The sequence below is a fragment of the Lacerta agilis genome, chromosome 13 (assembly GCF_009819535.1).
Source record: "Lacerta agilis isolate rLacAgi1 chromosome 13, rLacAgi1.pri, whole genome shotgun sequence".
NCBI lineage: Eukaryota > Metazoa > Chordata > Lepidosauria > Squamata > Lacertidae > Lacerta > Lacerta agilis.
Window position 1 is genome coordinate 19,350,585 of NC_046324.1, and position 14,999 is coordinate 19,365,583.

Genomic DNA, 14,999 nt, shown 5'->3' on the forward strand with positions numbered 1-14,999 from the left:
CATGTGTACTCTGTATTCACTCTTTTAAATTACTCACCCCGTATTATTTATTATTTATTGAATTTATATACCGCCCTATACCCGGAGGTCTCAGGGCGGTTCACAGAACAAAATCAAAATATAAAACCACAAAATATATAATCAAAATAACAACTACCCCCCTTTACGCAGCAAAACTTTTGTTCTTAGGGGCTAGTAACTTGCGCGCGCTCTTATTTGCCAGGCTGGGCTCGGCGGCCTTCCCTCTGGCCGGGCGAGGCGAGTCGTCATTCAAAAAATCTCGATTTCGAGCCTCCCTCCCGCTTCCCATTTCCCCTTTCCTTCCTCCCCGCCGGCCTTCCCTCTCCGGGGCCCCCCGGCTTCCCTGCCAGCACCCTCCCTCCTCCCTCGGCCTGCCCGTGCCCCAAGTGCGGGAGAGAACTCCTTTTCTCCTCGGAGCCCGCCGTTGGCGAAGAGCGAGCGAGCCGAGGGTTGCGTCCGGGAGGCGCTTGCGCTGCGCCCGGGCTCCGTGCGCCCCGAACGGCGGCCGGGCCGTCTGGCTGGCAGGCGGAGAGGTGGCGACCAGGGGCTGGCTCGCCTCCGCCTCCCCGCTCCGCCCTCTTTCCCCCCCGCCCCGGCGCGCCATGGCGAATTGAGCTTTGTGGGGATGCGCGGGCAGTATCCCCGGGCCGGGCAGGAGCGGCGGCGGCGGAGGTGGTGGCGGCGGCGGCAGGAGGAGCAGCAGCCGCAGAAGAAGCAGCAGCTGCAGGGCCAGGCGGAGCCAGCGGGCGCCCGGCGAGCAGGCGGCGGAGGCGGCCCCGGGCTGCGTGCAGGCGGCGAGCCACGGCAGCACTAGCGGCCGCAAAGGAGGCGGAGGGAGAGGAAGAAGAAGCGGCGGAGGCGGAGGCGTCCGAACAAAGCGCGCTTCCCCGGCACAGCAGCACAGCCGCCGCCGCCGCCGGAGGAGGCGGAGCGGGAGGCTCCCCCATGGCCGCGGCGCTCTCGGAGACGCTGAGCTTCCCTTCGCCGCCGGGGCAGCCCAGCCGGGCCGGCTAGGAGCAGGAGGAGCAGGAGGAGGAGAAAGGGCCGGGGGCGCGGGGCGCTCCTGGGCCGGAGTGAGGAGGTGGGGGTGTCCCAGCTGGAGTTGCGGGAAGGAGGCGGCCAGGAAAGAGAAGGGGCGGCAGAGAGATAAAGAGAGGGCTGCCCTTTTTTTTTTTTTGAGAGGGGGCGTCCTAAGCAAGAAAGGGAGGGGGTGGCAAGGCGGCGCTTTTTCTTTTTCTTTTTGCAAGCAGCCGATTAAGCAAGGCGCGGTGGGGGGAGGAAACGCGCTGGAGTTGGGAAGAGTGGTTAGGTCTCCTTTGGGGAGGGGGAGTGGTCAGTTAGGTTGTGGGGCGGTGGAATCCTGCTGAGTTTGTGGGGTTTGGGAAGAAGGGGTACAGAAAAGCTCAGAACTGAAGTACAGTAGGTGGCAGAGGACTGGGATATCTGGAGAGGACAGGAAGAGGGAGGCTTCAAAAGGCGTATTGGGGTGCAGGAAAACCCCCTTTCGGATTCCAGAGCTCAGTCCTACCCCCTACCCACTACTCTTGGGGTGCTTCCTGTTTTGGGGAAAGCTCTAGTGTGTGGCCAAAGGACGGAAAGAGAAGGCGCCCTGTTCTGGAGATCTGAAACTGAGGGGTGTGTGTGTGTGTCTGTTTTGGGGGGCCCTGGGTGTGCTGAGGCAGGGAGTGGGGAATGGCTGGCAGAAGCCGCCGCTCCTGGCTCAGCGTGTTGCTCGGTCTGGTGCTGGGCTTCATCCTGGCTTCCCGGCTCATCCTCCCTCGAGCCTCGGAGCTGAAGAGAGCAGGACAGCATCGGCGGAAGGCCAGCCTGGAAGGGTGCCGGGCAAAGGCCAGTGTGGGGTTGCTGCACCGAGACTCCCGGGGGGCCTTGCTGTGGCATCAGGACCCTGCCGAGCACCAAGGCGAGATCCTGCCCGCCAAGAACTTCCTCTTTGTGGGGGTCATGACGGCTCAGAAATACCTGCAGAACCGAGCGGTGGCGGCTTACAGGTGAGGACCTCCATTCATTTACCCACCTGCCTTCTGAACCACAGACTTAATTTGCCCTCTGTTGTTCTGTATGGTTAGGAAGGCTTCTAACACCCATTTGTGGGGCAGGACATAGCTAACTGCTGCTGCGCCTGCTTTGCAGGTTCAATCCCCTGGCATCTCCAGGTAGGGCAGGGAGAGGCCTCTAGCCTGGAGAGTCACTGAGAGAGTACTAAGCTGGACGGGCCAGTGATCTAACTTGGTGTAAAGCAGCTTCCTATTTCAGTCAACTTTTTATTCAGAACAATGAGAACTAGAACCTTACTTTGTTAGGAAGAACTGTGGTTCAGTGGTAAGGCATGCAGAAGGTCTGGGGTTCATTCCCCAGAACCTCCCTGTCTTTCTAGCTTTTACCTTGCAATTAACTGCTATCCTGTGTCTCTCTTCCGTGCCCAGCAATGCATGTGGCAAGGCCTTTCTCACTGACACCCTATCACCTTCCTCCCACTCTGCACAACCGCATGGTGCATGTTAAATGGGTCTCTCCACTGCGCATGGGAGATGGGGAGAGAACCCTCTCACCTGTCCTCCTCTCCCAGGAATTCATTCCCAGGGTTTTCTTTTGCCTGTTCTTTGCTCTTCAGGGATGTGAGAGCCACTCCTCTCTGGCGGCCCTCTCTCACAAGAGAACAATCCCTGGCATAGGGAATGCGGCTTGTAAGTTCTGCCAGTTAGCTTCCTTGGCATGATAATTCTGTATGTGAAAACACATGACACACCCTCCCTTGGTTTTGGTGGAGGTGGTTTGGAGATCTCTGGAGCGGAGGGGAGAGAGACCGAGACCAGCTTGCTTCCTTTGTATATGTGCTGCTAGCTTTCCATCTGTTAAGAAGATAAAGGCTTGCATTAGAGAGGAAGGGAATCTTGTTTTATTTCCCCTCCCCCCTCCCCATAAGCATCTCAAACCTGCTTCATAATTCCAGGAGGGGGGTGTCTTGCTGAATACCTGCTGGCTTCTCTTAAGCACTGACAGATGGGCACTGGGATTGACCAGGGAGGCCTTGCCTATGTCCTGATGGGCAGCCAATCTTTATAACAGCTTTGTGTGCCTTCTGTTGTGATCAAAATCCCCCAAGAGGGCATCTCATCTCTATCTCATTTCTAAAGCTTCCTGCTCGGTGACTTGAGGAAGGATCCTGCTGGACAGTAACGGGGGTTTATTCTATAAGACGGGTGTGGTGAAATATTTGCCCTGAATCCATTTAGGGAATCAAACCAAAACAGCTTAATTTGACCAAACGATTGAAAGCCGAGTTTTGACTCTGCTCTTCCCCCATGGCTGCAGGCAGTGATGCTTCTGAATGCCAGTTCAGCGGGGTGGCGGGGAGGGGGCCAGTTCTCTTGTGCTTGGGTCCTGCGTGTGGGTTTCCCATTAGGGCATCTGGTTGGCAATGTGACAACAGGATACTGGACTCAATGATCCATTGGGCTGATCCAGCAGGCACATGCAAATAATTTCATATGCAAATAATTTCAGATATAGACCATCCAGAGTCTTTAGGCCAAGCACTTTCTGGCCCATATGAATTCACGTTTTGACGTTCTTTGAATGAACACAGGCAGCTGCCTTACACTGAGTCAGCTACACTGGCCAGCTCAGTGTTGCCTGCATTGGCAGGCAGCCGCCCCGCAGGGTTTCTACAGGACATAGTGGGGATTGAACCAGGGACCTTCTGCATCAAAAGCAGATGCTCTACCACTGGGCCTCCTTGGCTCGTCTCCCCTTGTTTCTTCGGTCTGAGACTCTTCCTCTGCTTGTGGCAGACACCACAATTACTAAATCAAGCTCCTTAGGTAGGAAGTGATGCAATTGGGTAGACACAGAACAGCCTGTTGGCCATGGTGGAATTCCCAGCTTAATGGCTCCTCTGCAAGGAAAAAAAAATTGAATTCCCAGGAGTGTGGTGCATGCTGCAGGTTGAATATCCCCTTCTCTATAATGCAAGTGGGCAGTCTGTGGCCCTACAGATAGTTAAGACTCCACCTCATCACCCCAGCCAACATGGACCATGATCAGGGATAAGAGCATAAGAGGCCAGTGGCCTGTCTGGTCCAGCATCCTGTTCTCACAGTGACCAGTCAGATGCTTGTGGGAGCACATTAGCACACTGTCTTCCTGTGGTTTCCAGCAAGTGGCATTCAGAAGCACTGCAGCCTCCACCTGTCGAGGCAAAGCATAGCCATCATGTCTAGTAGCCATTGCTAGTCTTGTTCTATCACTAATCCTTTTTAAGCCAAAAAATAAAATAAAATAAATTCCTTCCAGTAGCACCTTAGAGACCAACTAAGTTTGTTCTTGGTATGAACTTTCGTGAGCATGCACACTTCTTCAGATACCTTCGTATCATACCAAGAACAAACTTAGTTGGTCTCTAAGGTGCTACTGGAAGGAATTTATTTTGTTTTTATTTTGTTTTGATTACGGCAGACCAACACGGCTACCTACCTGTAACTGGAGCTATGGAAGGCACCTTTTTAAGCCGTCCAAGTTGGAAGGCATCACTGCCCTCTGCAGAAGTGAGTTCCATAGTTTAGCCATGCATTGGATGATGGGAAGTGTAGTCCGATGGCATCTGGACAGTCACAAGTTCCCCACCTCTGCTCTGCAAACTACAAATGTATGCGTGACCTTTTGCTTGGAAGGGGCAAATCCAGTTTCCCGGGTGCGTGTAAATAGGCGTTTGCTTTGTTTTACATTAGCCAAAGGACTATTAGATTTGATCAGGTGTGTGGCAGGAACGCAGGGGGAGAGAGTTCAAGTCCTTCAACCCCTAAAGCAGACAAGCTGGCCTGACTTAAATTCCTGCAACAGTGTTTTGAGAGCCAGGTAATAAATGTCTGCCTTTATGAAAAACATAGCGTGTGAAAGGCATATATGCATCATATCCTCTCGGGGTGCAAGCTATCAGATGTTAGGCCATCCAGTGTTAGTGGTGGGCAGGTTTAGCCCTCAAACCGAATCAATGCTTGCAAGCCTTTTGGACTTGGGAATGCAATGCTTCAGGGGAAGGTCTGTAGCTCAGTTGCAGAACACCTGCTTTGCTTGCAAGGTTCAATCTTTAGCATCTATTGGTAGGGCTGGGAAACACTTCCTGCTTGAAACCCTGGAGAGAGATTGCGAGAAAGTGTAGACAGTATTGAGCTGGATGGACCAATGGTCTGACTCTGTACAAGTCAGCTTCCAATGTTCCTGTGCTTCTCCATATGATAGTGGAGAAAGGGGGCAGTCAGGAATCTGGGGGGGGGGGGCGGGATGGACAATTGCTAAACCTCTTCCCTGCACCTTGGGACCCAAAAGCATTAAGAACCAAGCCTTCCCCGGCCCGCATACCTTCCATTTTGGGTTCTGTTCCTTGGGTTGTGCTGAGAGTATAATGGGACATTAGGAGAAAGTGACAGGATATTGCAGGCTAGAAGGCTCTTTAGGTGGATTTCTTTTCACAACACTCAGCTATACTTATGCTGCATCCATTGCACACATTTAAAACACTTGTTATACTGCTTTAACAGTCATGGCTTCCTCCAATGCATTCTGGGAACCGCAGTTTGCTAAGGGGGCTGAGAGTTGTTAGGAGGCCCTTATTCCCCTCACAGAGTTACAATTCCCAGTAAATTAACAACCAATCCCTCTTCCCAGGGAACTCTGGAAATTGGAGGGGAATAGAGTTCAAACAATGCTCAGCACCTTTAAGAAACTGCAGCTCCTAGAATTATTTGGGGGAAGACATGACTGCTAAAGTGGTGCTATAGTGCTTTAAATGCATGGTGTATTATTCAGCAAAACTGGTGCCTGCAATCCACCAGAGAGCTGTGATTTAAGAGGCCTCCTTCGTTTGTGGCTCATCTTTTCTCCTCCGAATCATTTAGGTGGCATCGATTAAGCACCCTTGTTCTCAGCGAGGCTGTAAGAAGCTAATGTTCATGTACTGAATTACAACTTTTGGCAAGGATTCTGGCACAAACGAGCCCGTAATTGAAACCAGCTCATTTTCTCTCCCCCCCCCCACTTCTAACGGAATGGAAGCTTTTAAAAATGTAATTGATTGATTGGGAAATTATTTTATTCCACTCACAACCCCCCCCCCCCCGACTCCTTTACCATATACAGAAAGTTCAACTTCCAGGGAGCCAATAGTTTTGCTGGTTGAGGGGTTTCTTATGGGCCTAGAATTGTGAAGATTGCAAGGCGAAGTGCTTTGTTAACTAACACACAAACATATGTACACCACCAGAGTGTTGGTCGCACAATACACAGAGATCCAAAGCAATTGATTGGCTCAGTCATTTTGCAGTGTTGTAGCTAGAGATCTTTTTCGACGTTGCTACCTGGGTTATTTTAACTGGACATATCAGGATGCTGAACATGGGACCATCTCCTTTTAAATGCGTGTTCCCTTCCCCTGAAACATAGCCCTTTGTAGGCTACATAAGAAAAACACCTTGGGGGATCAGACAAATAGCCTATTTAGTTCAGCATCGTGTTCACGCAGTGACCAACCTGCCTGTGGGCAGGGCTGTCTTAGAGGGATCGGCCGCCGTGGCGCAGCGATCCCTCGATGCCCCCAGCCTGCCGCCTCTCCGTCTGCCTCCCTCCAGCGCTGGCCGCCCCTCGGAGGGGGGGTGGGCGAGCAGGGGATGAGGGGCGTGCGTTGGAGCAGGTGCTCGCACGCCTGCGGGTGGGGGATGAGGGGCGGGCGGACAGGCGCTTGCGCACACGGCGGGCGGGCGAGCTGCAAGCCGGCCGCCCTCGCCTCCCGGAGCCCAGCTGGAGTGCTGGAAGGGCATGCAAAGCCCGCGCCGCTCCAGCGCTCCACTGGGGCTCCGGGAGGCGAGGGCGGCCGGCTTGCAGCCCGCCCGCCCACCGGCGCGCGAGTGCCCGCCCATGGTGGCGGGGGCAGGTGGAGAGGGGGAGCCTGGTATGCCAGCGGGCTCGCCCCTGGGGGGGCCCGGCGCCCTGGTGCACCGCGCCACCAGCCCCTATGGATGAGACGGCCCTGCCTGTGGGAAACCGTCAAGCAGTATCTGAGCTTCCAGCAACTGGTATTCCGAAGCATTGCTGCCTCCAGCCATAGAGGCAGAGCATAGGCATCATGGCTAGTAGCCATTGAGTCATAGCCGTGTTGTCCTAGGTAATTCTCCAGGCTTTTAAAACTCCAGCCTATTATCCCTTATTCTAGACATGCACAAAACCCACATAGGTGACACCAAGTGTTGCATGTAACGAAAACTATCCTTTTTGAGAACTTGACTCTCTTGATTTCCTGGAATCATAGAATTGTAAGAACTGGAAGGTACCCTGAGGGTCATCTAGTTCAACCCCCTGCCATGCAGGAATTCAGAGGAGGCTTCTGTTCACTACCTCTGATCTTCTATGAAAAGGTGGTATATAAATGATATCTATCTAAAAGTAAAGCTAAAGGCAAGGAGATTAAAATTAGATCCAGAAGGCAATGGGAAGCCAGTGTAAGGGTTTTAACAGCAGGAGGAGCGCATATATAGTCTGGAGCTACACGTGCTGCGGAATGAGGTGGTAGAGTCCTCTCGAGGTAGTAGAATGGACTGTACCACTTCAGACTGCTGGCATGGGGGTGCGGTGTTTGAATACTCCCTCGTGTAAGAAGCAGCCCTTCTTACATGACAGAAAACTAGCCCAGCAGGGAGTAGGCTGGGCCAGAACCTTAGTGTGCTAGGTTTCTTGTAGACAATTCCTCGTTGCTCCCCACACTGGGAATGTACAAACACTTATCTTCTACCACAGACTCTTGTGATACAATTCGACCACTAATTTCTGCTACTTTGTAGGCCAGGTCTGAGACACTTAAAGCAGCAGCTGGGAAAAGGGCCATAGCTCAATGGTGGAATATTTTGCCTTCTCTGTAGAAGGTTCCTGGTCCAATTCCTGGCATCTCCCGGTAGGGCCGGGAATGTCCTCTGTCTGAAACAGTGGAAAGCCGCTGCCAGTCAGTGTCAACAAAACTGAGTTAGAGGGATCAATGGCCTGACTTCATATTAGGCAGCCTACCTATGTTACTAAGTGGCTGAGTTTGCTTTTTTAGTTAAAGTATCGATCACCAGATTTTCAGTGTCTGTGCCACTGAGATGCTAGTGTCTTAGAGATGTTTAGTATCTCAGCTGTAAATGTCTACCCCTCCATAAATCTTATTTGTTTGATCAACATTCTGCAAAAAAAAACCCAACAACTCCTGCGTTTCCTTTCCAACACATGGTTCTTTATGTTTTTTTTTTAATGTGCCAATGTTAAAAAAACAACAACCCCCACACCAAATGGATTGGGAGATGGTAAATAGGATGATAAGAAGAACCATGCTGGATCAAGCCAATGTTCCATCTAATTCAGCATCCTTTTCTCACAGTGGCCAACCAGGTGCCTATGGAAAGTCCACAAGGAGGGGGAAATCACAATCAGCCTTCTCTCCCGTCCATGTTCTCCAGCACCTGGTATTAGAGGCTGTGCTGAGCTAGATGGACCAGTGAGGCAGTTTCCAGTGTCCTAAATTAGACTTCCCAGTGGTAGTGGCTGTAGTAAAGTCCAAAGGCCTGTCCGTTCCAGCAACCTGCTTTCACAGTGGCCAAACAGGTGCCTTTGGGAAGCCTGGAGGCAGGACCAAGATTATTGTTGATGAACTGGAAACTTAATAAGATGCTTCACTCTAAAACCATAAAAAAACAGTGACACTGTAAAAGGCTAACCCAACTCTTAAAATTATTGAAACTACAATACAGCTTTTCTGCTGAGGAACATTTACATGTCTTGACATTGAACTACACATTGCAGAGGGATTTAGGTCACACAAAGTGCTAGTTGGGTCCGTTGGTCTGAGGGAAGCTGTAGTCCCATGGATACTAAGCTGCCGAAGGCTGAGATGATATATCTATTTGTTATGGTTCAAATTCCCACAACTCTTTCAAGAATATTGGCAATGGTCCTCTTTGCCTGATGAGTATCTGTCAGGCATCCTACAGCCTCATTTTATTGTGCACAGTATCCAGGTGAATATTTATTTCGCCTACTGTGGAACCCAAGGTGGCGGTTTCCTTCCCCTGTTTTGTTTTGTTTATTTTGTTTTTATTTATTTACAAGGTTACTCTAAACTACCTCTAAAGAGCTCAGCGTGATGCTCATTCTTCCCCCTCCCTTATCACCCCAACAGCCCTGCAAGGTAGATTAGGCTGAGAGTTCTTGTCAGGCCCTCGGGATTTGAACCCAGGTCTGCCAATGCAGCACTCTGAACACTGCACCTATCCAGGTAATTGTGGCCTGAGGTGCCTGTGACCATCACCCAAACTTAGGGACCGCATAGAAGGAGTTAAAGGGATTAGCCAGTCAGATCCTTAGGGGGCGGAGTTAGGAGGGCTATATAAACCCACCCTAGGGGGTTTTTTTGTTGAGAGGTTTGTGGAAGGGTGGCGGGGAGTTCTGAGAGGGGGCAGTGGAGATAGTCTGAGGGTAAGATAGAGGTAGTGAGGTCAGAAGAAGGGAGAGATGGTTTGGAACTGCAATGGATTAGAAGCTATAGGTTTAGGCCGGTATAGGATCTGTTATTAAAGATTTTTTAAAAAAGAACTATTCATTTGGGAACCACATGCTTATGTATTGAGCTTCAATAAACCCAGTTTGTTCCAACCTTATCCCTGACTGAAGTGAGTGAAGCGATTACCGGTGGCAGCATGTAATTAACCAGTCGTTGGTGCCGGTACCAATGGACCGTCAAACGTCTGGGGGTTCTGTGCAGTTGGAGTGGATCGCCACAGTGCCCACCTGAGAAGAGTAACTCAAAGGAATTCCTCTGCAGATTAGCGTCTGTGGAACTGATTCCTTGAAGGCAGATGCTTAGAAAAAACCACTGCCTTAGGTGTAGCTCGTCTTTTGTACAAATGAAACTGCCTGCCTGTATTTTCTGGCAGTCATGTCTTGGAGCAGTTAATCTTTCATGGTGCAGGGAAGCAAGTAAGGGAATTAATTGGCTTTTGTAAAGGGAAGTCATTAAACAGGAGTAGCTGGGAGAACCTAATCTTGCCACTTTATCAGATGAATCTGCCTGGGGTGGAGTGGAGTGTGGGGCAGGGTGGGGGGGGGGGCTGGGGGAGTGCTTTTATAAGGCAAGGCTGCCTTCATAATGAAAGCAAGAACAGGGTTGGTATTTTTTACACACACAAAACCCCACACACCAACTGCTTAACTTTGTGGTCTCTGAACGATTGCAGATCCCTACATTTTCTGCCTTGAGTTTCTGTACTTCAACCTGTGACACTCAGAGAAGGGAAGAAACCCAAAATTAATGTTTGTTTATATCTTTCTGGCTTTGGTGGTTGTGGGGAAGAAGCTGCCTTGGGTTGACTTTTGTTTAATTTTAGGGAGGAGAAACTTTTGTTTCCTGGATGCGATCTCTAAGGAATGAATCAAATATGTTCTGTGTTTGGTTGTTTTGAAACTACTTGCTTACAGTAAGCCATAGTTGTGTTGGTCTGGGCTTAAAAAAAATGTATTGGCAAGGTGAGAGATAAGGGTAAGGGGCAGAGAAGAGTGGTCACTCCCCCTCCCCAAAAAATGCAATTGGGAGGAGCCTAAGAAGGTGGTGAAGGTCCTGTGTGAGTGCCTGGAGGCGGTTGGAGGATGGATGGCGGCTAACAGATTGAGGTTGAATCCTGACAAGACAGAAGTACTGTTTTTGGGGGATAGGGGGTGGGTGGGGGTGGGGGACTCCCTGGTCCTGAATGGGGTAACTGTGCCCCTGAAGGACCAGGTGCGCAGCCTGGGAGTCATTTTGGACTCACAGCTGTCCATGGAGGCACAGGTTAATACTGTGTCCAGGGCGGCTGTCTACCAGCTCCATCTGGTACGCAGGCTGAGACCCTACCTGCCCGCAGACTGTCTCGCCAGAGTGGTACATGCTCTGGTTATCTCCCGCTTGGACTACTCCAATGCGCTCTATGTGGGGCTACCTTTGAAGGTGACCTGGAAACTGCAATTAATCCAGAACGCGGCAGCTAGACTGGTGACTGGGAGTGGCCGCCGGGACCACATAACACTGGTCCTGAGAGATCTACATTGGCTCCCAGTATGTTTCCGAGCACAATTCAAAGTGTTGGTGCTGACCTTTAAAGCCCAAAACGGGCTCGGTCCTGGATACCTGAACACAAGACCACTCTCTCCTCTTGCGGTTTCCAGCAACCGGTCTTCAGAAGCACACAGGCTCCTGACAGTGTTGGCAGAGTAGACATCATGGCAAGCAGCCCGAAGAAGAGACCCTATTTACATAAGGCCTGTCAAGTCATTTATAAAAGAGGAAATGCATCACCGAGAAATAAGACAAAAGCGGGTACAGATTTGCGTCTGCTAACATGTGTATCGATACACATTTAGAAATAATTACTGGAATTGAAACAGAAATACATATCGCCCTAGAGAAGGAACCCGAGTGCCTGCTCACTCTGTGCTGCTAACTGTTGATGAGCAACTTCAAGACCCCTCTTGTTCTCCTTTCTTGGTGGTGCCAAATGTCCAAAATCTAACCCCTGTTCTTTTTTATTTTTTATTTTGACCGCCTGCTTTTACTATAATGGTGCTCCGGCTGAAGCAAACACCTGAGTGAGTTTTTGTATTCGCAGAGGGGCTGGCTCATCTCTGTTCACAGAAGTAGGATCTCAATAGGTTCCCTATCTTAAATTGTGCCGCCTTATTTTCTAATTGGCTTGCCAGATACTTTACATGTGCCTGGACAGCAAAAGTGTTTAATAGCCTAAATTACACTTAGCATACATTATGTTAGTTTTAATGGACATTTTATTTATTTTCTGTCAGATTTCATTTTGTTGTTATCCAGTCCATATCTGTAGGACAGGCTGGGTTGATAGAATTCTGATACATTAATCCACTGTGTTGACTTTAATATGTATTGGGCATATCAACAGCAATTTTTCTGCTCCTCCTGACTTTATTATGCTGGGGGGGGGGGAACCCAAACCACTTTCATCTGTTTCCAAATAAGCTGGTAGTTTAAGTATATGTAAATTATTTTAAAATGTGTGAGTATTTTAAATTCTAATGCCACATAAAATAGTCAGCCTTTCATTCCTTTTCTTCTTCATGTTTGAACAGATCAGTTTATTGTCTAAAACTATTGGTGAGCCCCCAGTATAAAATAGGAAGAACACATTTAAAGAGTGTTTTATTTTTGTACCTCGTTAGTGTTTTTAGGTCAGATTCTGAACACTGATAATGTCTGGAACAAAGCTGTCTAACATAACTAAAAATGTTCTACCTTTGTGCAGGGAAGGAAGAAAAGGTGACGGGTATGAAACTATCTGGTTACTGAGCAGAGATTTTCCCCCGTCATCTCTTCCTGCCAAAAGCACACTTCTTGTAGGTAGAAATTATAGGTGGAAATTTGAGAAGAGAACATTGGGTAGTATAGACTTCATGGTCTTTGAAAAACTGGAGCAGACACTGAATGTGTATGTTGGCCATAATTGTCCCTTGGGTGGGTCTTGTTTTTTGGTTCTGACTTGAGAGAGACCTGCAACAGAAACCTTGCATTACAGTGGCGACAGTAGTCTATGTTAGGTCACATTCTTCACACCATACATTTAAAGCATCATGATATCTCTTTAAACAGTCATGCCCCCCCCAAAAAAATCCTGGGAGTTGTTAGGGTGCTGAGAGTTGTTAGGGCACAGCTACTCCCCTGCAAGATGTACAATTCCCAGAGTTCCCTGGGAAGAGGGATTGATTTGCAGTGTGCCCAATTGTTACTGCTTGTGACTGTTAAAATTATAGAATCTCACACTGAAATACATAACTGGTGGATTCAGACCAAGCAATATCGAACACTAAGACAGCCTCTCCTGACTTGGTGCTCTCCAGAAGTTTTGGCACCACAACTCTTTCATCAGCTTCAGCTGCCAGGACTCACAAGCCTCTTAGAATGTCAACACACATGTAGATGAGGATGCCCTCCTAGACATTATGTGCTTGAACCTCCATAAAGCATTCAACAAACTCTCTTGCAAAAGGTACTTGAATAAACCTTACATTCATGGACTGAGCGTACACTGTCAGGAAGGGGAAGATAGGGATGGGAATGTCCAAGGACTATGGCTCTGACTCTGTATAAGGCAGCTTCCTATGTTCATTCAAAGAAATGACAAAATATGAATTCATATGGGCTGGAAAGTGCTTTGTCTAAAGACTCTGGATTGTCTATACTGTACCTGAAACTATCGGCTTATGGTCACCTAGGTTTCAGTCCCTAGGTCAAAAGAAGTGATTTGGGTTAATTTCTTAGACGGCTGCAGGGCAAGTACTTCACCCCTTCTGTCTTATCAGAGAAACCCTCTTATTGTTCAGCAGGATCCTTCCTCAGGTCAGTGGGTAGGAAGCTTTAGAAATGAGATATAGATGAGATGCCCTCTTTTGTGATTTTGGTCACAATAAGCACAGCTCTACAGCCAGGGCAGAGGGCTCTTATCAATACTGTACAGTGAGTTAGACCCATTGGTCTAGCTAACTCATCACTGGCTATACTGACTGGCAGCAGCTCTCTAGGGGTTCAGATGGAGTTCTCCCCCAGCTCTACCTGGAGATGTCAGGAATCGAATGTAGGACCTTCTGCCTGCAAAACAAATGCTCTTCCACTGAGCTGTGGCCATTAAAAATCATGTGTCAATCAGAACACAGGCGAGGCCTCTTTGGTCATTACCAGACCCCACCTGTCCAGTGCTTAGAACAGAAGAGCATCTGCTTTCCCCCCCAAGATCTTTAGGTAGGACTGGGAATATCCCCTGCCTGAACCCCTGCAGAGCAGCAACCTGTCAGTCTGTGTAATGCTGAGCTAGATGGACCCAATGGTTTGACTCAGTCTCCATGAATATGCACAAACAGAGCGGTTTTGCGTAACTGGTTTTTGGTCTTCTACTCTGCAGAACGTGGTCCAGCACCATCCCTGGCAAGGTTGAGTTCTTCTCCAGCGAGGGCTCAGACACCTCTCTCCCCATCCCCATCGTGCCACTGCCTGGTGTGGATGACTCTTACCCACCCCAGAAGAAATCGTTCATGATGCTCAAGTACATGCATGACCACTACTTGGACCAGTACGAATGGTTCATGCGGGCAGACGACGATGTTTACGTCAAGGGAGACAAGCTGGAGAACTTCCTTCGAAGCTTGAACAGCAGCGAGCCCCTCTTCCTTGGGCAGACGGGTCTGGGCACCACGGAAGAAATGGGGAAGCTGGCCTTGGAGCCCGGGGAGAACTTCTGTATGGGGGGCCCAGGCGTCATCATGAGCCGTGAAATCCTGCGGAGGATGGTCCCTCATATCGGGGAGTGCCTTCGAGAGATGTACACGACCCACGAGGATGTGGAGATTGGGCGATGCGTACGGAGATTCGCAGGAGTGCAGTGCGTCTGGTCTTACGAGGTATGTAGCTGGTATGGTCCGGGGTATCGGTGTGTGGGAGGAGGGGAGTGTTGAATACTTCTTGCTATTTCTGCAGCAGGGTCCGTGGCTGCAGTATCCTAGAGTCTCTCAATCAGCATGGAAGGTGGGAGCATTTTGGCCACTGTGTGCTCCAAAGCTAGGCATTTAGGAGCACTGAAAACACAAGTTGCAAGAGAATGGTGTGCAAGTTCTGTTGCACACCATTCTCTTGGAACTTGTGCTTTTGGTGCTCCTGAAACTTGTGTTTTTAGTGCTTACATGTAATGGGACTTCATGGAAAACACAACTTAAGTCGCTCAGAAAGAAGACATTGGAACACTCCAAATTCTTTGTCCATGCATGTGCACAGAAAATAGTACATCTAGATGAAAGGCAACACATGGAGATCAGCATTGATGATTCTAGTGCCTCCTATTATTTATTTATTTATTTATTTACGTATTTCTAAGGTTGTTGTATAATCTTAGAAG

General features: G+C 49.4%; 1 protein-coding gene across 1 annotated transcript in view; it reads left to right on the forward strand.

Annotated features, from left to right (window-relative positions):
• Positions 1–1,550: 1,550 nt before the first annotated feature.
• CHSY1 (chondroitin sulfate synthase 1) overlaps positions 1,551–14,999 on the forward strand; it is a 92,832-nt gene continuing 79,383 nt past the window's right edge. Inside the window, exons 1-2 of the mRNA XM_033166438.1 lie at positions 1,551–2,030; positions 14,013–14,508. Coding sequence (XP_033022329.1) covers positions 1,714–2,030; positions 14,013–14,508 — 813 coding nt within the window. The 5' untranslated portion in view covers positions 1,551–1,713. The remainder of the gene's footprint in view (positions 2,031–14,012; positions 14,509–14,999) is intronic.